At 49.1% G+C, this 20,728-nt stretch overlaps 1 protein-coding gene across 1 annotated transcript in view; it reads right to left on the bottom strand.

Annotated features, from left to right (window-relative positions):
* Positions 1 to 20,728, bottom strand: part of SKAP1 (src kinase associated phosphoprotein 1) — a 124,649-nt gene that overhangs the window by 74,917 nt on the left and 29,004 nt on the right. Inside the window, exons 4-6 of the mRNA XM_056864627.1 lie at positions 19,562 to 19,686; positions 15,445 to 15,508; positions 12,550 to 12,738 (exon numbers count right to left, since the gene is read on the bottom strand). Coding sequence (XP_056720605.1) covers positions 12,550 to 12,738; positions 15,445 to 15,508; positions 19,562 to 19,686 — 378 coding nt within the window. The remainder of the gene's footprint in view (positions 1 to 12,549; positions 12,739 to 15,444; positions 15,509 to 19,561; positions 19,687 to 20,728) is intronic.

Raw genomic sequence — 20,728 nt, 5'->3', positions numbered from 1 at the left:
TTCTGTCTTTGCATTCAAGGTGCTTTACAATTCGAAAGCACACCTCCAATATAAAGCACAAAGGAAAAAGGGTCAGAAAGGGAAGAAGAAAAGGAGCTAATCCAGGCAACGAATGACCAGACAGAATGGCCGCTTTAGGAGATTGTCCTGGGAGGAAACCAAATGGCGGTTTGTTCCGGGCGGGACCAATGAAGGGTGCCTCGCTGTCTCGTAAGGATGCCAGCCTCCAGGTGGGACCTGGGGACCCCCCCCCCCCTAGAATTACAGCTCATCTCCAGACTGCAGAGATCAGTTCCCCTGGAGAAACTGGCTGGAGGGTGGATGCTATGGCATTGTACCCAACTAAGGTCCCTGTCTTCCCCAGGCTCCATCCCTAAATCTCCAGGAGTTTCCCAAACTGGATCAGGCAACCCTACCCCCCCCCCCATTTCCCACTGGTGGCCAAGGAGGACCCACTAACCCTACTGTCTTGCCTGCCCTTCTGATGCAGGTGGACGGAATGGCTGCTGTACACTAAGCAGCTGGACTGGTAGGGTTGCCAAACCCTAGGCAGGCCCAGAGATCCCCCAGAATTACAACTGATCTCCAGATTACAAAGATCACTTCCCCTTGAGAAAATGGCTGCTTTGGAGAGTGGCATTATTAGGGTTGCCAGGACCCTCTTCACAACCAGTGGGAGGTTTTTGGGGCGTAGCCTGAGGAGGACGGGGTATGGGAAGGGGAAGGACTTCAATGCCCTAGAGTCCAATTGCCAAAGCGGCCATTTTCTCCAGGTGAACTGATGCCTATCGGCTGGAGATCCGTTGTAACAGCAGGAGATCTCCCGCTAGTACCTGGGGGTTACTCAAAACAAAAAACAGCACGTAGCTCAAAATCACCTTATATAACAAAATCACCAGTACCTGGGGGTTGGCAACCCTAGGCATTATACCCTGCTGAGCACTCTCCCCTCAACAAACTCTGCCCTCCCCAGGCTCCACCTCCAAATCCCCAGGAATTTCCCCTCCTGGAGTTGGCAACCCTCTGGCGCAGAGGTGCTGTTGGCTCTGCTAGCGCTCGGATCACATGATGCTCAGGCCCGGGAAGAGAGACTAGAATCCAAGGCAGCCAAGTTGAAGGATTGCAGCTGAAACATTAATATCATAATTAAATGCCAGACTTCCCCCTGGTTGCATGGTGCCCCTAAAAGCTTGTGATGGATGGCGGCTTTTCGGGAAGGAAGCCACGCGCACTTATCCTCAGGAAGGTGCTGCCAACAGTCCACTCCCTGGCCCGGCTTCAACCCAGAGGCTGCAACCCCGGGCTCTGTTTTCTCTCCAGACTGCCTCCTTTGGCCTTTGGACATCCGCGGATAGAGACGGTGTGACTCATGGCCGAATTCCCTTTTGCCAGGCACTGGGGAGAGAGACCAGGCGAAGACAGCAGAAACATGCGCACACCTTGCATTTAATTAGGATATTAATGTTTCATCTGCAATCTTTCAAACTCGTCCATGGCGGATTCCGCAGGCTGGGCTTGCTGCCCGGATATGGGGTCACGTGAACACATGAAGTTGCCTTATACTGAATCAGACCTTTGATCCATCAAAGTCAGCATTGCCTAGTCAGACCGGCAATGGCTCTCCAAGGTCTCAGGCAGAGGTCTTTCACATCACCTACTTGTCTAGTCCCTTTAACTGGAGATGCCTGGGATTGAACCCGGGACCTTCTGCATGCCAAGCAGATGCTCTACCACTGAGCCACAGCCCCTCCTTGGGTGAGCCGGGGCAGCTAGAAGCTTGCATTGCCCAGCACACATTCCCCCTCACGGATGGGCAGCCCCATCTTTCCGCTTGACCAAGCCGGTTTTTCATATGCAGTAAATAATGTCACACGTCGCTTCCCCACCATGCAGATGGCTCCATATCCACAAGCAGAAAAGGAAGAGACCTCCAGGCAAGCCTCTAGTCCCCCCGCAGGTTTTCCTTCTTCTCTGGAGGTGAGAGGTATTCCATCAGGCTCCACCCCCTGTGGCAACCACTTTTGGGGTTGGCTCCACCTCCTGTATCACCATCCCCTCTTAAAATGGCAAAGGTGCCTGCAGGCTCAAAAAAATTGGGGACCCCTTCACATGGGCTTTCCTTGCAGAAGAAGAACAGTTGGTTTTTATATGCCGACTTTCTTTCCCACTTAAGAGAGAATCAAACTGGCTTACAATCACCTTCCCTTCCCCTCCCCACAACAGAAACCCTCTTAAGAGAGCTGTGACTAGCCCAAGGTCACCCAGCTGGCTTCCTGTGTAGGAGTGGAGAAGCAAATCCAGTTCACCAGATTAGCCACTGCTGCTCATGTGGAGGAGGGGGGAATCAAACCTGGTTCTCCAGATCAGACTCCACTGCTCCAAACCACCGCTCTTAACCACTACACCACACTGGTAAGCGGGGGGGGGGGACACATCAATTGGACCCACATGCTCCTTTTCATGTAAAAATAATAGACCAACCCAGCCCCCTGCCTTTACACATGAACAAGCAACAATATGAATAAATCCTCATAGATTCCTCCTCCTTCGCCAGTCCTGTCTCATTTGGTCCTCAGGGACTTTGTTGTGCAACGTCCAGTGGAACTCATGGCCACTGGATTCTCTGCTAGCCGCTACCCAAAATGGCTTTAAAATGTTTCACAGATCACAACTATTGGTGGTTGCGATGGACAAAAACATGCATGCCACATTCCTCTGCCTACCTGATGCAAAAGTCCTACAACCGGGCCAGAAATTGGTATTATATTTGTATGTTCTCCTGGGGTAATGGAGTGGTCAGCTGCAGTGAGGAACAGATAACTGGTCTGATCCAGCATAGCAATTCTAAAAAATTCAGCAGAGGGTTTGTGTGTGTGTGTGTGTTGTTTCTCTTCTTGTGTAGTATTTTTTTATTATGCAAATAAAAATCTCAGTTGTGGCTGAGCGTCCTTTTTTCTTTTTTTTAAGAATGAAAGAGAGTGAGACTGGGGAAGAGGAAGGGGGGAAGAGAGAGACAGAGAGAGAGAGAGAGATAATTTCCTCAGCAAGTCATCGTCGCTAATGAAGTTTTACAAAAACAGATACAACCAAGGAAAAATAAAATTTCACAGGTGATAAATTTTTCCAATTTCCGAGGCAGAATTCGATAGGATTGTTAAATTAAGAGTGAAGGTGTCTGTTAGGAGGCAACGAACAATGATGGGTAATTTTATAGAGTGGAAAATTGAATCAAATTGCAACATTAAAACACAGCTCCTTGGAGGATCCGCCCCGTACGCAGGCCTGGTTTTGATGGGGGAAGGGAAGCAAAGATGGTTTTGACTGTGGAGATATGAGCTGAATGAAGACCCGGGTTCAGAATCAACAAGTCTGAAGATGCAGGGGGGAGGAGGGTCAGGATAAGACGAGGGGTGAGAATCTCAGCATCTAGGTCATCTGAGAGAGCCGGTGTTGCAGCGGTTAGTGTCGGACTAGGATCTGGGTTCGAATCTCCACTCTGCCAAGGAAGCTTACTGAGTGACCTTGGGCCAGTTACACCCTCTCAGCCTAACCTACTTCACAGGGTTGTTGTGAGGATAAGAAGAAGAGGATTTGGTTTATGGGTAAGGTAAAGGTTCCCTGTGCAAGCACCGGGTCATTCCCGACCCATGGGGTGACGTCACATCCTGACGTTTACTAGGCAGACTTTTGTTTACGGGGTGGTTTGCCAGTGCCTTCCCCAGTCATCTTCCCTTTACCCCCATCAAACTGGGTACTCATTTTACCGACCTCGGAAGGATAGAAGGTTGAGTCAACTTTGAGCCGGCTAAACCGACTTCCGTTGGGATCGAACTCAGGTCGTGAGCAGAGCTTGGACTGCAGTACTGCAGCTTACCACTCTGCGCCACGAGGCTCTTACCCCACTTTTCTCTAACTTTAAGGAGTCTCAAAGTGGCCTACAATTGCCTTCCCTTCCTCTCCCCACAACAGGCACCATGTGAGGTAGGTGGGGCTGAGAGAGTTCGGAGAGAACTGTGACTGGCCCAAGGTCACCCAGCAGTCTTCATGTGAAGGAGTGGGGAACTGAACCTGGTTCTCCAGATTAGAGTCCGCCGCTCGTCTGGAGGAGTGGGGAATCGAACCCGGTTCTCCAGATTAAACTCCACCGCTCTTAACCACTACACCACGCTGGTACAGAAATGGAAGAGTGAGTAAAGATGAAAGTAATGGGACGATGTTAGTGCAAATCTGCTAAGCAGCCTGTTGACGTGAATGGCTGTGCACATGGCCGGTTGGCATAAGCATATGCCTCATGCAATGTAATCCCTGGCATCTCTGCGAAGGTACCCAAATTCTAAGGGACCTCCTAGAAGGACAAAGCTGGGTTGTAGCTGGCCCCTGGCAGAGAAGCAGCAGCCATGGAGACACTGGCTATTGACTAAGACCAACCCATAGGACAGCTGAAGCTGGGGTTCTATCGATGCCTCCACCATTCCCTACTTCCAGCCAGCATGGTGTAGTGGTTAAAAGTGGTGGTTTGGAGCAGCGGACTCTGATCTGGAGAACCGGGTTTGATTCCCCACTTCTCTACATGAGTGGTGGAGGCTAATCTGGTGAACGGGGGTTGGTTTCCCCACTCCTACACATGAAGTCAGCTGGGTGATCTTGGGCTAGTCACACTCTCTCAGCCCCACCTACCTCACAGGGTGTCTATTGTGGGGAAGGGAAGGTGACTGTAAGCCGGTTTGATTCTTCCTTAAGTGGTAGAGAAAGTCGGCATATAAAAACCAACTCTTCTTCTTCTTTCACCCCGGGTCTATGGTACGGAGGGGTGACGCGGAAGCTATGGCTAAATGGGGTAGTGCTCACCCTACGGCAGACAGCCATCCCCATCCCAGTTCTGCTTCCTTGTGAAACTCCTTACACACTGGTGCTACCTGGACACACTAAGGTTCCCCAAAGAATCAGGACACGAGGGCCCAGGTCTATAGTTCCTCAGCAGTCACCAGGACATGGCTGGCGCATTGTTTTTCTCGACTAGCTCCCTCGCTTCATCTCTAGCTGCACTGCAGAAAGAAACACGCAGAGCCAAGAACTGCAAGATGACTCAACCCAAGCCACACACTGCAGAAGAGATTGAAGATCCGGAGGGAAATTTCCTCCTGGCCCCAAATGACGTGGACCATGATCCATCCACTCCTGCCTGGGAAGAGCCCTGCCCTCTGCCGACTCTCATCTTCTGGTTTTGATGGTCAGTTTCCTAGCAGCACCGGGGAGATTCTGAATCAGCAGAAGTGAGACTAGCACTCAAGGCCAGACAACAAAATTGTGCCACTTTCTCCCTCTGCTCCATGCAGAATGCTCATCTTCCTATATGGGGCCGGAGTCAGCATACCCTGAGGTGGGGCAGCTGCCATGAGCCAGGTTTTTTGGCAGGGCCCGCTACCACAGAACTCCCCAACCATATGATGCTGGAGAAGGAAGGGTGGCACTCCGGGGGCACAGTAGTGGTGTTCGTATCTTCACATGCCACTTGGCACTGTTGAGGAAAGGTCATACGGTCAGTAGGGAGGTTTGCAAATGGGCAGGGGGAGGAAGTAAACACAGGCAGGTGGGGATGGGGGGGGGGCTGGAAGGAAAACACGAGCGGGGGTCCTGGTGGAGGTGAGAGGAGGAGAGGGGCCCCTGGACACTTTGAGCCTGCCTCCCCACAAAAAAGCATAGATCTGGCCCTTTTCCTATGCTAGATGTTGCTGTGCTAGAGTATTTTTGTATGTGGTTGTATGCAGTGCCTTGTCTTATGCAGCTGTCTCGGATTTAAGAACATAAGAACATACGAAAAGCCCTGCTGGATCAGACCAAGGCCCATCTAGTCCAGCAGTCTGTTCACACAGTGGCTAAGCAGGTGCCTCTACGGAGCCCACAAACCGGATGAATGTTTCATAGCACCTAATATAATAGGCATGCTCCTCTGAGACTGGAGAGAATAGGTGTACATCATAAGAACATAAGAAAGGCCCTGCTGGATCAGACCAAGGCCCACCAAGTCCAGCAGTCTGTTCACACAGTAGCCAACCAAGTGCCTCTAGGAAACCCACAAACAAGACGACTGCAGCATTATCCTGCCTGTGTTCCACAGCACCTAATATAATAGGCATGCTCCTCTGATCCTGGAAATAATAGGTATGCATCGTGACTAGTATCCATTTTGACTAGTAGCTTGAAGTCTTACCTCTCATGTTCACCTGTTTTGAGGAGTCATCCTTTATATTCTGGACTGTGATCACTTTGCTTTTACTGGGGGGTGGGGAGATACAATGGCTCAAAGCTACCTAGAAATCATCCTTTTCTAACCAGCAGCATTCTCAACATACTTTCTCCTTCCTCTCTCTGCTCCTTGCCGGTACAGAAATATGTGTGTAAAGTGCAGCTTACTTATGGCAACCCAGTAGGGTTTTCAAGGCAAGAGAGAAACAGAGGTGGTTTGCCAGTGCCTTCCTCTGCACAGCAACCCTGGTATTCCTTGGTGGTCTCCCATCCAAATACTAACCAGGGCTGACCCTGCTTAGCTTCTGAGATCTGATGAGATCAGGCTAGCCTGAGCCATCCAGGACAGGGCATATAACCTCTGCTATATAGCATGGGTCCTGACCTGGATGGCCCAGGCTAGCCTGATCTCGTCAGATCTCAGAAGCTAAGCAGGGTCAGCCCTGGTTAGTATTTGGATGGGAGACCACCAAGGAATACCAGGGTTGCTGTGCAGAGGAAGGCACTGGCAAACCACCTCTGTTAGTCTCTTGCCATGAACCCCCCCCCCAAAGGGGTCGCCATAAGTCGGCTGTGACTTGACAGCACTTTACACACACATATAGCATGGGGGGAGAAACCATCACCTTTTCCTCAAACATAATCTTGGGGTCTCCCACTCCAAGGATAAGAACTAGTGACAGGATGTCACATACAAGTTAATCTTAAAAAAATCCATTTGAAGGATTTTTGCAGATAGGATTTGCCAAAGTACAGGAAGAAGAAGAGTTGGTTTACTGGCTTACAATCACCTTCCCTTCCCCTCCCCACAACAGACACCCTGTGAGGTAGGTGAGGCTGAGAGCGCGTGACTTGCCCAAGGTCACCCAGCTGGCTTCGTGTGTAGGAGTGGGGAAACAAATCCAGTTCACCAGATTAGCCTCCGCCGCTCATGTGGAGGAATGGGGAATCAAACCTGGTTCTCCAGATCAGACTCCACCACTCCAAACCACCACTGTTAACCACTATACCACGCTGGCGGGGATCCCCAACCTTTTTCAGCCTGTGGGCATCTTTGGAATTTCAACACAGGGTGATGGGCACAGTTACGAAATGGCTGCACACAATTGAAGTCCAAGTGTGGTGAAGAAGAGGGGTAACTTAAACAATACACTGGGAAAGAGAAGCGAGAGACAGAATAAAACCAACACTGGTAGCAGGGGCGACCAAAGCTATTTTATTTTAAGCTGCCCAGCCAATCAGATATTCATTAGCCAATCAGAAGCCGCACTAGGGAAAAAACCCACCTGGCCCCACCCCACAATCTGAAAACACCTGGCAGGCACCGGGTAAGGTGTCTGTGGGCACCATGGGGCCCATGAGTGCCATATTTGGGACCCCTGGTATAGGGTCTGATCAGGACCTACCTACATTATGCAGGGTTGGATGCAGATGACATTTTCCAATGGCAGACCGGAGGTTTCCTGGATCCCTCCCTCCCACTGCCGCCCACTGATCTTCATAAAATGCTTCTCTCGTCTGAAGTGGGAAAGAGGAATTGGTGGAAATTGCCGACTTGGTCAGGATCCAACCCACAGAGTTTTGGGGTTGAGTCCAGGTCTGCCACAAGAACCCTCAGGCCAACTTTTCACGGTAGATTTTGCTTCTCTCTTGCCGTAAAGCAAAATAAATAAATAAATAAACCGATTAATTTTTTTTTTCATGGCCGCGGATCATCCCCGCCAATCCCGAAGCAGTTTTGGTTTTTCGTGGGAACAAAGCAGGCAGTATTCTACAACAGTTTGGTCTGCCCCTTTGCTGGAGCCCTTGATAAGCTCATTGTTTAGGCCCGCCCCCAACTCCGCCCCAACTCCACCCAGAGGATTACCTTGTGCGGTTCACCTCTGTGGACACGGCCCCAGTGCAGAAAAACAAGCACCGGTCCCTCTGGTCTCCTTATATAATTTTTCTATTTACCATGCTCCCCGTTTCCCCCCACCCCCATACTTGGTAACGCTCCCCCCCCTTTCCCAGACTTTGACAGACGGTCACCGTTGTGCCTCCCCACGCAGTACAGCTCCGGCCGTCCAGTACCAGGAACTTCCATCCAAGAGAGCTGGCAGCCCCTGGGGGTGAGCCTTGGTGGCGAACACTCAGGAGACCAAACCGCTCAACTCCATTTTCATGCAACCGAATATTTGGGGAGTTTTGCCTTGGATTTGCTGCTCTCTCTGGATGTAAACTCTCCCTTCCCTTCCCTTTGCAGCATGCCGATCCGCACACTTTCCCAAGATTTCCATAGTTCCTTTGTTCTGTTCTTTTACCAGGTTGGGGATGCACAGGATGCATGGGGGGCGGGGAGAGGAGGGAGACCCAGAGCAGACTGGCCGCCCCTCCTCAGAAGGGTGACGGGAGTTTTGCCTTGGATTTGCCACTCTCAGGATGCACATTTTCCCCATCCAAATTCTCAAAACTCAACAATAAGCCCCCAAAGCAGAGTTTTGAGAATTTGAATGGGGAAATGTACATCTAAAGAGTGGCAAAACCTCCCATGCATAAATGGCCACTCTCCCTTCCCTTCGCAGCATGCCGATCTGCCCTGCTTTGGAGGGAGGCTGTCCCCCGGGCGCGATCCCCTAAACATACCCCCCTGCAAGCAAAGCCGCAGCACTCGCTCTCCAAAGAACAAAGAGTGCGATCTGCAGCAGCTATGCGCCGCCCGGCAGTCCTATGAAGAGGAAATGCACACATCTCTGGCCGGAAGACTTCTGCGGAGGTGGAATGGCGGCCTGCGATACTTGCCAGAGCACAAAATTCACCTTGTCCAATCACCGTTCGCGTGCCGGGGAGGGAGGAGAAATTTGCCTGCATGGGCGGGGAGAATACATCTGACCCCAGGGAGTTTTTCATGGAGATCTGCGCCAAAAACCACGTAGCAAAAGGAAAGAACAGACCAAAACAGGTTTGACTTGATGCGGGGATGAAGCGGTTTTTCCCCACAAATTCGAAGCAGTCACGAAAAATCAAAAATTAGCAGCGTTGCAAAACAAAAGTGAAACCGCTTCAAACCTCCATGAAAAAATTACCCAAGTCAGATGTGCGCTGCTTGTGAGTTCCCTGCGAGGACCAACTTCCCAGGTGTGAGGGGATCTGATTCCGACTGGGACTGTGGTTCATGGAGAGAGGGTGCTTATGCTTTTTTCCTGAGTTGAAATGGCCCTGGGGTCACTATTTGCCCCACTGGGGTCCCACCAGTATGCCTCCCGGGCAGTTTCATATTGGGAAAAAGCTTCAGGGGAGAAGGCTGAAGCCCCATTTCTTCATATACTACAGTCCTCTATATGACAGTACTTGAAGGGTTGTCATATAGAGGATGGTGCAGAGTTGTTTTCTGTTGCCCCAGAAGGTCAGACCAGACTAACAGTTAGAGTGGTTCCTCAGTGGAACAGGCTTCCCCGGGAGGTGGTGAGCGCTCCTTCCCTGGAGGTTTTTAAGCAGAGGCTAGATGGCCATCTGTCAGCAATGCTGATTCTGTGACCTTAGGCAGATGATGAGAGGGACGGCATCTTGGGCATGGAGTAGGGGGTCACTGGGGGGGAGGTAGTTGGGAATTTCCTGCATTGTGCAGGGGGTTGGACTAGATGACCCTGGTGGTCCCTTCCAACTCTTATGATTTTATGATTCCATGATTCCTGATCCAAATCAGGCCCCCACGCCCCTAGGATTTGAGTTCCATGTAGGAAACTCGCAAGTACACATAGATCAGAAGGATCTGGGGAAGAACATAATGTATTAGAGTGAGGTCCTGAGAGATCGCTATGTTTGAGGGTCAGGAAGATGTTTGTCTCTAGGTCAGGCCCTGATTTCATTGCCTTGGCATTCTTGTTGAAATCATCTGCAGGCACCTTTCTGCAATGCAGCTGTACATATGCAAGGATTTTGCATACTCGCATGTCCCTACAGAAGAAGAGTAGCTGTTCGAAAGCCCCAACTGCAAAGCATCCCTCTCTCTAAACAGTTCTATTTATATACTTTGGAGTGCACAAACACAGCTGCACCCCAGAGCTGCACCTAAACCACTCTGATCCAAGAGTACTCTTCTGCATGCACGCGGGATACTGCACGCATCTCTAGTGATGGCAAATATATAACCCTCTATGGTATCCCACTGAACACAGAAAACCAGACTCGTTGATCTACCTCATGCATAGAAACCCTTGCTGCATGAAGATACTAAGGGAATCTTGCTCCTGCCGGAAGGGAAGATCTGTACACCGTTTTCTGTGTATGCATAGTGATGATAACAGGGGTGGATAGTCTGACATAAGAGCATAAGAAAAGTCATGCTGCATCAGACCAAGGCCCATCAAGTCCAGCAGTCTGTTCACACAGTGGCCAACCAGGTGCCTGTAGGAATCCCCCAAACAAGATGACTGCAGCAGCACCATCCTGCCTGTGTTCCACAGCACCTAATATATTTGGCATGCTCCTCCGATCCTGGAGAGAATAGGGATGCATCATGACTAGTATCCATTTTAACTAGTAGCCATGAATACCCCTCTCCTCCATGAACATGTCCACTCCCCTCTTAAAGCCTTCCAAGTTGGCAGCCATCACCACATCCTGGGGCAGGGAGTTCCACAATTTAACCATGCGTTGTGTGAAGAAATACTTCTTTTTATTAGTTTTGAATCTCTCACCCTCCAGCTTCAGCAGATGACCCCATGTTTTAGTATTATGAGAGGGGGGAAAAGCTTCTCCCTGCCCATTCTCTCCAAACCAGGCATAATTTTATAGACCTCTATGCATAATTTTATAGACTGATGCTCCTGGGTTGGCTATTCACTTCTTAACAGTAGGGGACGATGGGCATTTACTTCAAAATGGTGTTACGGGTTTGGCTTAAATAGCATGCATTAGCTGTGGTTCCACCCAACATATTCAAAGTCGCTCAGAAATTTGACAGAAGAGCACACATGACCGGGGATGTTTTCCCGTAAAGGCATGGAAATCTCTTTCCCCAGCCTTCAGAATGTAACATTGCAGGAAACACCAAGAGGGGCAGAGAAACGATTGGTAACAAGTTTGAATTTAGAAAGGGAGAGGCAGAGAACTATGAGTTCAGATGGACTAGCAACAGCTTGGGGTAGGGTTGCCAGCTCCGGGTTGGGAAATACCTGGAGATTTTGGGGGTGGAGCCTGAGGAGGGTGGGGTTTGGGAAGGGGAGGGATCTCAGCAAGGTATAATGCCATAAAGTTCACCTTCCAAAGTGGCCATTTCCTCTGATCTCAGTTACCTGGATATCGGTTGTAATAGCGGGAGATCTCCAGCCACCACCTAGAAGTTGGCAAGCCTAGCTTGGGGGGGGGGGTAGAGGGAACGATAACGAGGCTGGGATGCAAAGGGCCAAACATCTCAGGAAATATAGGGCTGAGCATACAGTACCAAAAGCATCCACTTTTTACTTGTGGGTACAAGGTAGATGCTTCCTGCTTGTCCCAAAGATGGTTTGGGCTGTCTGCTAGGAGCCAAACTTGTCATTGTTCATCCCACAGAAAAAGTCAATGAGGTTTTGAGTTGAGCCATGTAAAATTGGCAAGGTTTCCATCCCACTCATCTCCTTCCTGGTGAACTCAGGAAAAGCTGAAGGCAGCAGGAAAAGAGGAAGACCCAACATGAGATGGATCAACTCTATAAAAGAAGCCAGGGCCCTCAGTCTGCAAACCTCAGCCAGGCTGTTAATGACAGAATGTTTTGGAGGTCATTAATTCATAGGGTTGCCATAAGTCGGTGACTTGACAGCACTTCGCACACACACACACACACACACAGCTGAAGCAGCTTGTCAAGTTTTCTCTTTCTCCTTCTTTGCCTTTACTTGCAAATTGACATGATGATTCACACTAATTTGCATAATAATGTATTCCAGGCAGAAGTATTTTGTAGACAAAAGGACTGTGAACGAGGTGGATCCATTCTAAGTGGACACTATTGTGTTTTCAGGGCAGGGAAAAGTTACCATGCTATGAAAATTAGGGATGAATAGGATGTTTTAAAAATGCACACACCTATGCTTGACTTGGAAGCCTGTCAGATTAGACAATATTCGGCTGGATGTATCAACCTCTGAAGGCCCAAGAGACAAGATTTGCCCATATATGCCAACTGCAGACTCATGCAACCTCAGATTGCCTTGGGGCTGTGCAGGGAAGGGACTGGGTGTTTAACCCTGTAATCCTCACCTAGTTTAACTATTTGAAAGTGGCTCTTTGGCTCGTTATTGACATTTTAAGGGAGAAATTATGTACCTTTAACCTGCTTACCTGGCAGGATTTCATAAATGCCCTCTTTGCTTTCTTCCTCGGTCTCCTCGTCCTCCTCATCCTCCTCGTTCTCCATGTTCCGAGAAGAATTCTTCTGAAGTATCGTATTTGAAGATTCGAAACTGTCAATGTCATCATAGGTCTCTTCTTTGACATCCTCCTCACAAGGGATAACAAGGGACCTCATGTCTGGGAGGAGAGGATAAGCCAGCAGGAGGAAAAGATGCGGCACGCAAAGGAAGCGGAAAACACAAGAATCATGGGAAAGGAAAACTAACCACCATGATCAGCCATTGGCATTTTGTAGGAGCAAACTGAATCTGGGCCTATTGTCTTTGACACCCCATTTTAAACTCTGGGGGCTGGCATTTGTTCAAGCTTGAAAGAAGCCCTTTTCTACGACCAGAGATCTCTTTTCTCTGGCTTTAAGATGTGTTGGGTGGGAACGGAAAGCTGGCTGAGATTTCTCAGCATTACAACGTTGCTCTGGATATGCCAAAGGCACACTTTTTTCTTCTGTGATTACTATTTTTACAGAGCTGAACAGGATCCAGGACTGAAAATCTGGAACAGTTCAAAATATATCCAGTATCTTTATGCCTTTTTGACAAAGGAGTAGAATTTGAAGCAATATATAAGCTGGGGAAAATCCTTATGGACCCTCTTCCAGCCTGGTGTAGTGGTTAAAAGTGGTGGTTTGGAGCAGCGGACTCTAATCTGGAGAACCGGGTTTGATTCCCCACTTCTCTGCATGAACGGCAGAGGCTAATCTGATGAACTGGATTTGTTTCCCCACCCTGACTCATTAAGCCAGCTGGGTGACTTTGGGCCAGGCACACTCTCTCAGCCCCACCTACCTCACAGGGTGTCTGTTGTGGGGAGGGGAAGGGAAGGTGATTGTAAGCCAGTTTGATTCTGCCTTAAGTGGTAGAGAAAGTCAGCATATAAAAACCAACTCTTCTTCTTCCTCCTCCTTCTCCTCTTCCTCCTCCCTGTTTTAGGAGAGGTGTGTGTGTGGTGGGGGGCTTCTTTTCTCCAGCAAGGGTATATCTGGAGTCCTTTTTTACCAGAAACCTCTGCTTAGCATGTAGCTTGCTGCGCTCTGCCTTTTCTCACTCCTGCACACTGTAGTTAGGACTGCTTTGGCCAATGAGGGCAGTTGCGCAAGAGGAGCGTAGATGGGCTTGTTTGGAGTGGGAGGTGAGGTTCTGCTCCCTCCCAGCTTCGTAAAACCACCATGGCTTTTGGTTACAGCTCCTACAAATCTAGGGGCAATGCCCATTTTGTAGACTGACCAGCAGAGGGCACTTTCAGAGCATGTATTCTTTGCTAGCCAAAAAATAAAAGCGGAGGGTTGGGGAGGAAGCATCAGCGGAGCAGATGGGAGTTCACTTTTTAATTAACCCATCACACACACACTGCTTGCTATCATCAGGGGCTTAGGTTTGTGCTCAAAATAAATGCCAGGAAATGAGGAGGAGCAAGGATTGCTGGCAGCTTAAACAAAACAAAACAAAAAGACCGAGGGCATCCACTTGGATTTGATATTGGCTCAGGGTTGCCTCCTTTTATAGCACATCCCACAAGATCACACACTTGGCCTTTGAGTTAATTAAATCTGGTGGAACTACCAGCCCCTGGATTCATACCCGTAAGCTCCAGAGTGGTCCAGAAAACCCACGTTTCACCCATAAGCAAAGACAAAGCAGGCTGAAAAAGTATTCTTTGTTCACCGTCCCAATTGCTGGCACGATGTGGTGAATAAAGCACAGTCTCGTCAGATCTCGGAAGCTACGCTGGGTCAACCCTGGCTAGTATTTGGATGGGAGACCTCCAAGGAATACTGGGGCATGAGGCAGAGGCAGGCAATGGAAAAACCACCTCCGAACGTCTCTTGCCTTGAAAACCCTACAGGGTCACTATGGTCGTTTATGCATGGGTACTTTCATGTTCGCCCCCGGTCTGTCTCGGTTGTTCCTTGGAATTACGCATGAGTTTTCTGTCCATTAGAGACGACCTCGCTGCCAGCCCTCACAAATCCCGGGACTTCCCATTCCTCTGTTAATCTGATTCTTCCCTTTCCCCTGACCAATCCCGGGGGAAATCTCCGTGCATAAGGAAAAGTGCGGAGCATGCAAGCTAAGTTTTGCTCACAGCCAATTATAAAGCAGCATGTCCAGAGGAGGGATTCACACAGTGGCCAACCAGGTGCCTCTAGGAAGCCCAGAGGGGGCTAGACAGATTCACGGAGGACAGGTCCATCAATGGCTACTAGCCTTGGTGAAAGCCTCTGAATCCCAGTGCTAGGAGGCAACCTCAGGGGAAGGCCTCGGCCTCTGTGTTCTGGTATGAAACAGGGTCCTGGACTAGTAGGGTTGGCAGGTCCCTCTTTGCCACGGTGGGAAGTTTTTGGGGCGGAGGGTGGGGTTTGGGATGGGAGTCCAATTGACAAAGGGGCCATTTTCTCCAGGTGACAGCAGGAGATCCCCAGCTAGTACCTGGAGGTTGGCAACCCTATAGACTGGATGGACCACTGGTCTGATCCAGCAGGTCTATTCTTATGTTCATCCTGCTTTCATCCTCCATGTCCCAGGAGCTCCCCATAAATCCACTTTCTGTCCTTTTTCTATCTATCTATCTATCTATCTATCTATCTATCTATCTATCTATCTATCTATCTATCTATCTATCTATCTATCTATCTATCTATTATTTGAGGACTCTCAAGGGAATGACAATCTCATTCTTCTCCCCCTTGCTGGCCTTTGCTTCTCCCAGTTTTCCAGTCTAGTTTGTCCTCAGTTGCAAGTGTTAGGCAACCAAGTGCTCAATAAATACAGATGTGCATCGCCCTGAGGTGTAACATACGTCTCCCTTCCCTATTTAGCTACTCACCCTTAAGCAGAAACAGGATCTGATCCACCCAGTCCTTGGCGTCTTCAGGGCTGGGAGCTGTGAACTGAGAAGGGAGAACGGTGGTTGCGTCCAGATTTCCACGGATACCTGTTGCACCTACTGACTAAGTGCCATAGACAACCTTCCTTCCTGTCTATGTGGAGGGTGGAATTTCGAGAGGGGCGGCAGCTCAGCAGGGATGTGATGCCACAGTGCTTGCCCTCTGATGCCGCCATTTTCTCTGGGAGAACTGGTCCCTCTCTAGTCTGGAGATCGGTTCTAATTCTGGGAGAGCGCCGGACCTCACCTGGAGGTTAGCAACTCTAGGTGTCACCCTGAAAAGGGGTAAAAACAACAGTGGACCATACCTGAGCTTTCTGTTGTGTTGGGAAAGTCGTTTTTGTAAATGCAATAGGGATGTAGTACAATAGAATTCTGTAGGATGAGCATTCTCTATTTAGGTAATAAGGTTTTCACTTAATTGCCTGTGAATTTTTTCGGCACCTTTCTTTTCGTTCCCCTTTTATACTGCATTGTTTACTGGATGTATTACACTATCTGAACTTCAGCGTTCTCTAATTGTGAAATCTATTTTTTTTAGGATCATTGTTCTCTAATTGGGAAATCCAGTTTATATGACACATTCTTCTTGTTGCTATTTCTTGGACTTTAATTTATGTAATGAGGTTGTATTGTACGTATGATACTGTGTCTTGCCTCATCTTTTGCAGCTCTGTAAATCCGCCTTGCGCCTCAGCAAGAAAAGCAGGTGAGAAATGAAGTAAATAATTTTTTTTTTTAAGTGCGTGCTGGAAAAAAAATAGGTCAATGAGGGACTTTCGGGGACAAATCAAACCGAAATACAAAACACAAGAGAGGAAAGCTGGTTTAAGCATTCACTGGCAATCACTGATGCCCAAAGCAAATGGGAGGCAAACAGTGCACTCACCTGCATGTGCCCAAAGCAGATTAATGCAGCGATTCCCACACTGCAGGACCAAAGCCAAATGTGGAGGGCGAGCCCAGGAGACAGAATGGAGTGAGCTGCGAAGGGAGGCTCACGAAGGCTCAATTTGAGTTGGCATTATAGAATCATAGAATCATAGAGTTGGGAGGGACCACAGAGTTGGGAGAGCCAGTGTGGTGTCGTGGTTAAGAGCAGTGGTTTGGAGCGGTGGAGTCTGATCTGGAGAACCGGGTTTGATTCCACACTCCTCCACATGAGCGGCAGAGGCTAATCTGGTGAACTGGATTTGTTTCCCTGCTCCTACACATGAAGCCAGCTGGGTGACCTTGGGCAAGTCACACTCTCTCAGTCTCACCTACCTCACAGGGTGTTTGCTGTGGGGAGGGGAAGGGGAGGTGATTGTAAGCCGGTTTGAGTCTCCCTTAAGTGGTAGAGAAAGTTGGCATATAAAAACCAACTCCTCCTCCTCCTCCTCCTCCTCCTCCTCTTCTTCTTCTTCTTCTTCTTCTTCTTCTTCTTCTTCTTCTTCTTCTTCTTGTTCAACCCCTCTACAATGCAGAACATTCACAACTAATTTGGCCCCCACACCCCCAGTGACCCCTACTTCACGCCCAGGAGATGGCCAAGATGCCCTCCCTCTCATGATCTGCCTAAAGTCTTAGAATCAGCATTGCTGACAGATGGCCATCTAGCCTCTGCTTAAAAACCTCCAGGGAAGGAGAGCTCACCACCTCCCAAGGAAGCCTGTTCCACTGAGGAACCGCTGTAACGGTTAGAAAGTTCTTCCTAATGTCTAGACGGAAACTCTTTTGATTTAATTTCATCCCGTTGGTTCTGGTCCGACCTTCTGGGGCAACAGAAAACAACTCTGCACTATCCTTTATATGACATTCCTTCAAGTACTTGAAGATGGCTATCATATCCCCTCTCAGTCTTCTCCTCTTCAGGCTAAACATACCTAGCTCCTTCAACCTTTCCTCATCAGGTGCAAAATGGCCGTGATGTTACTGAACCTGTTGCTAAGTAATGCTACATATTCATAAATGCCAAACATGAAAAATAAATCACTGTTAACTGCTATGAGATTCCTGGATTTTATGTTGGAGAGTGGGAGTGTAGCGTGGGGTTAGTTTGCAAGCAGGTCCTGAAAAGGACAGTGTAATAAGTGGGTCCCACGTCAAACAGTTTGAGAAACACTGAATTAATGGTTAAGAGTTCAGGGAACGCGAACACACACACAAAGGTGGTGTTACCCTCAAGGCACCTCTAGGTGGCGGCGTAGGGCAGCGCTTTGAAGAGGAAACTGTACTTGCTCATGCGGGTGAGTGCGTACTTCCCATCCAGGCATGGTGGTAGACTTGACTCTACTATTTCTGGGTGAGCAAAGAAAGGATGGAAGGAAAGAAGGACCAGGAAGCGAGCATAATTTTATAGACCTCTATCATGTCTCCTTAACCACCTTTTTCCCTAGCTAAACAGCCCTAAGCTCCCAAGGATCCCACGTGATCTGCACGGCCCTTGCGTTGGTCCCACAACTGACTGTTAGTCATGTAGGTGGGCAGGAAGCCAGTGGGGATTGACAACACAGCTGCAAAGCTTTCAGGTGTGCCTTGTCACGAGGTGTGAAAAGCGTTGCTCACGTCCTGTCACAACAGTGAAATCTAAAACAGAGTTGCACCCTTCTTTTTTTGCCACCTGCGAAGTGTTTTTAGAAAGCAGGTGTGGCCAGGTGGGGATACTGCCCAGCAGGGCTTCTGATTAGTACTGGGGATCTGCTTGGCTGATTAAAATAACATTGTTTCAGCAGGAGCTGCCACCATAGTGTTTGTTTTATTCTCTCCTCTTTTCTGGTGCATTTTTTTTTTAAAAAAAATACTCTTCTTGTCCCCTGCATCTGGGCTTTCTCTGTGTGTGTCTCTCTCTCTACCTCCTTGGGCCAGTCACAGTTCTCTCAGAACTCTCTCAGGCAATGGCGAACCACCTCTGAACATCTCTTCCCTTGAAAACCCTAAGGGGTCGCCATAAGTCAGCTGGGACTTGACAGAGTGCGTGCACACACACACACACACACACACACACACACACAGAATCACACAGTACATAAATGGTCTTAGTGAATCAGGCAGATTGAAGATGGGGGGTGTCTAGGGTGCTTTCAGTTCCAGGCAGCAATAATTTTTGGGACTGGGTGTTTCTTTCCATCCCTCTCAGTCCGGATGTGTCAGATGCCCTGGTCTCCCCCCCCCCCCAAATTCTGCAAGGTTGCCAATTCACACAGTAAGCTTTTCCCAATGGCTGTAAGGCCCGAATAATTCTACGGTCATTTATGCAGGGGAAATTTGCATTTGATTTGCTGCTCAGTTTTCTGCTTCGAAGTCTCAAACATCATACGCATGATTCTCCTCCCCCCCCATTCCAGGAGTACCTTGTGATTAATTAGGCATACCCAGTGAATCACGGAGCTTCTGAGTCCCTCCTCCTGAAAACGCAGACTTGTTGCACTTTACTTGTGGGGAGCGGGTCAGCCCTTAAAGGAACTGCGTGTGCTTTTGATGGGTATTCCTCCCCACCTTTCTTCAACAGCTCCCTGCCGGGAGCTGCCTTCCAACCTTTGCAGCCTCTCTTCTGTGTCTTCCTGCACATTTCATGAAGGTTTAACTCCCTCTTTTGTGCTTTGCTTTGAGGGAAGGGGTTGGATGGGAGGGACAGACACGTTGGAGGGAAAAGCCAAAATGGGCGTGGGGAGAGAAACCCGAAGAGCTATGCATGGAAATAGGGGGGATTTGCTCTTGCCTTGAAGCAGTATTTACATTCGTCCTAAAACAGGATCCTAGAACAGCAGGGGAAGAACAAGGCCAGAGCAAGGGCATGTCTGAAGGTTGGTAAAATCATGAATAATGCAAAAGAAGCCTCAAAGCAGTCCAGCAGGGACTGCGAAGTAAATACCCCTGCATAAATGGCCAGTATCTCAGAGAGGGATGTAATTGAGAAAAAGAGGCTACTTAATTAGACCATGGATGTGGGACCCCCCCCCCTCCATCCTTTAATTTTTTTTAGCTCAAAGAGGGAAAGGGGATTGCTGGACAGTTTTCAACCTTCCTTCTAGGACATTCTGGCAGACCAAATTGCCCTCGTTTCTGCCAAACCTACCTCATAGGTACGCTTGCCAGGACACATCAGTTCAAAACAGCAATCTCTTCGGGCATCCTTGCGTAGGTAGGAAGCCAGCCGGGCACGGTAGTTCTCGATTAGGAACATGCCTTTGGGTTGCTTGCCTGCACAAGAAGGTAAGGGTGATTCAGGACAGGTGTCATCTGAATTGCAAGCTGCTGTCTTGCTTGCCGTGGATGTGGCTCAGTGGTAGAGCATCTGCTTGGCATGCAGAAGGTCCCAGGTTCAATCCCCCAGCATCTCCAGTTAAAGGGACCAGGCAAGTAGGTGATGTGAAAGACCCCTGCCTGAGACCCTGGACAGCCGCTGCCGGTCTGAGTAGACAATACTTACTTTGATGGTCTGATTCAGTATAAGGCAGCTTAATGTGTACTTTTTAAAGCAGGTGACGCACGGGATACAAAAAGCGAAATGGTCTGGTACCCAAAGCAGGCCTGCCTATCCTCGTGCCCTGACAAACAGGCTCTCATGATTCCCCATCCCTTGCACACCCCAGTGCTTGCTGAGCACATTAAATACAACTCTAAACGGAAGGCTGTTTGACTAAGGCAGACCCCAGTTCAATCTCGCCTTAGCCTGCATTTGTACCTCACAAGCTAAGGAAAAATGTGCCCTGACCTGGCTAGGTCGATCTCTAGATCTTGGAAGGGTATGCAGTGTTGGCCGTGGTTAGTTCTTGGATGGGAGACCACCAAGAAAGTACGGGGTTGCTATGCAGAGGCAGGCAACGGCAAACCATGGGGTTGCCCTAAGTCAGCTGTGACTTGGCGGCACTTGCCATCACCACCAAGGAAAAATGTGCACACGCCCAGTTTCTTCCTGGGCTCACCTGCGTGCCTCTCTTTTTGCCCCCAAAACCACAGTTAAACTCCAGCTCTTGCCTGATCTATGGGTGTGTGCCACTGCACAGAAGAAGTTCCACAGGGCCTGTAAAACACAGCTATTCCACCAGGCATATGGTTGAGGCCAGCTATGTTTTCCCCATCCTTGCTGGCCTCCCTATTTCCCCCACCCCACCCCAATGCTTCTATTTGAACTTATTACAATCTATGTGTGTGTGTGTGGGGGGGGGGGGTTCTGACTGTTTACAGCCCTACTGTGGACCATGTGCTACTGGGTGCAACTATCTTATACATTTTGTGGATG

This window comes from Euleptes europaea, chromosome 18 (assembly GCF_029931775.1).
Source record: "Euleptes europaea isolate rEulEur1 chromosome 18, rEulEur1.hap1, whole genome shotgun sequence".
Taxonomy (NCBI): Eukaryota; Metazoa; Chordata; class Lepidosauria; order Squamata; family Sphaerodactylidae; genus Euleptes; species Euleptes europaea.
Note: the sequence above shows the minus strand (reverse complement) of the source record. Positions and strands in the feature narration are given on the sequence as shown.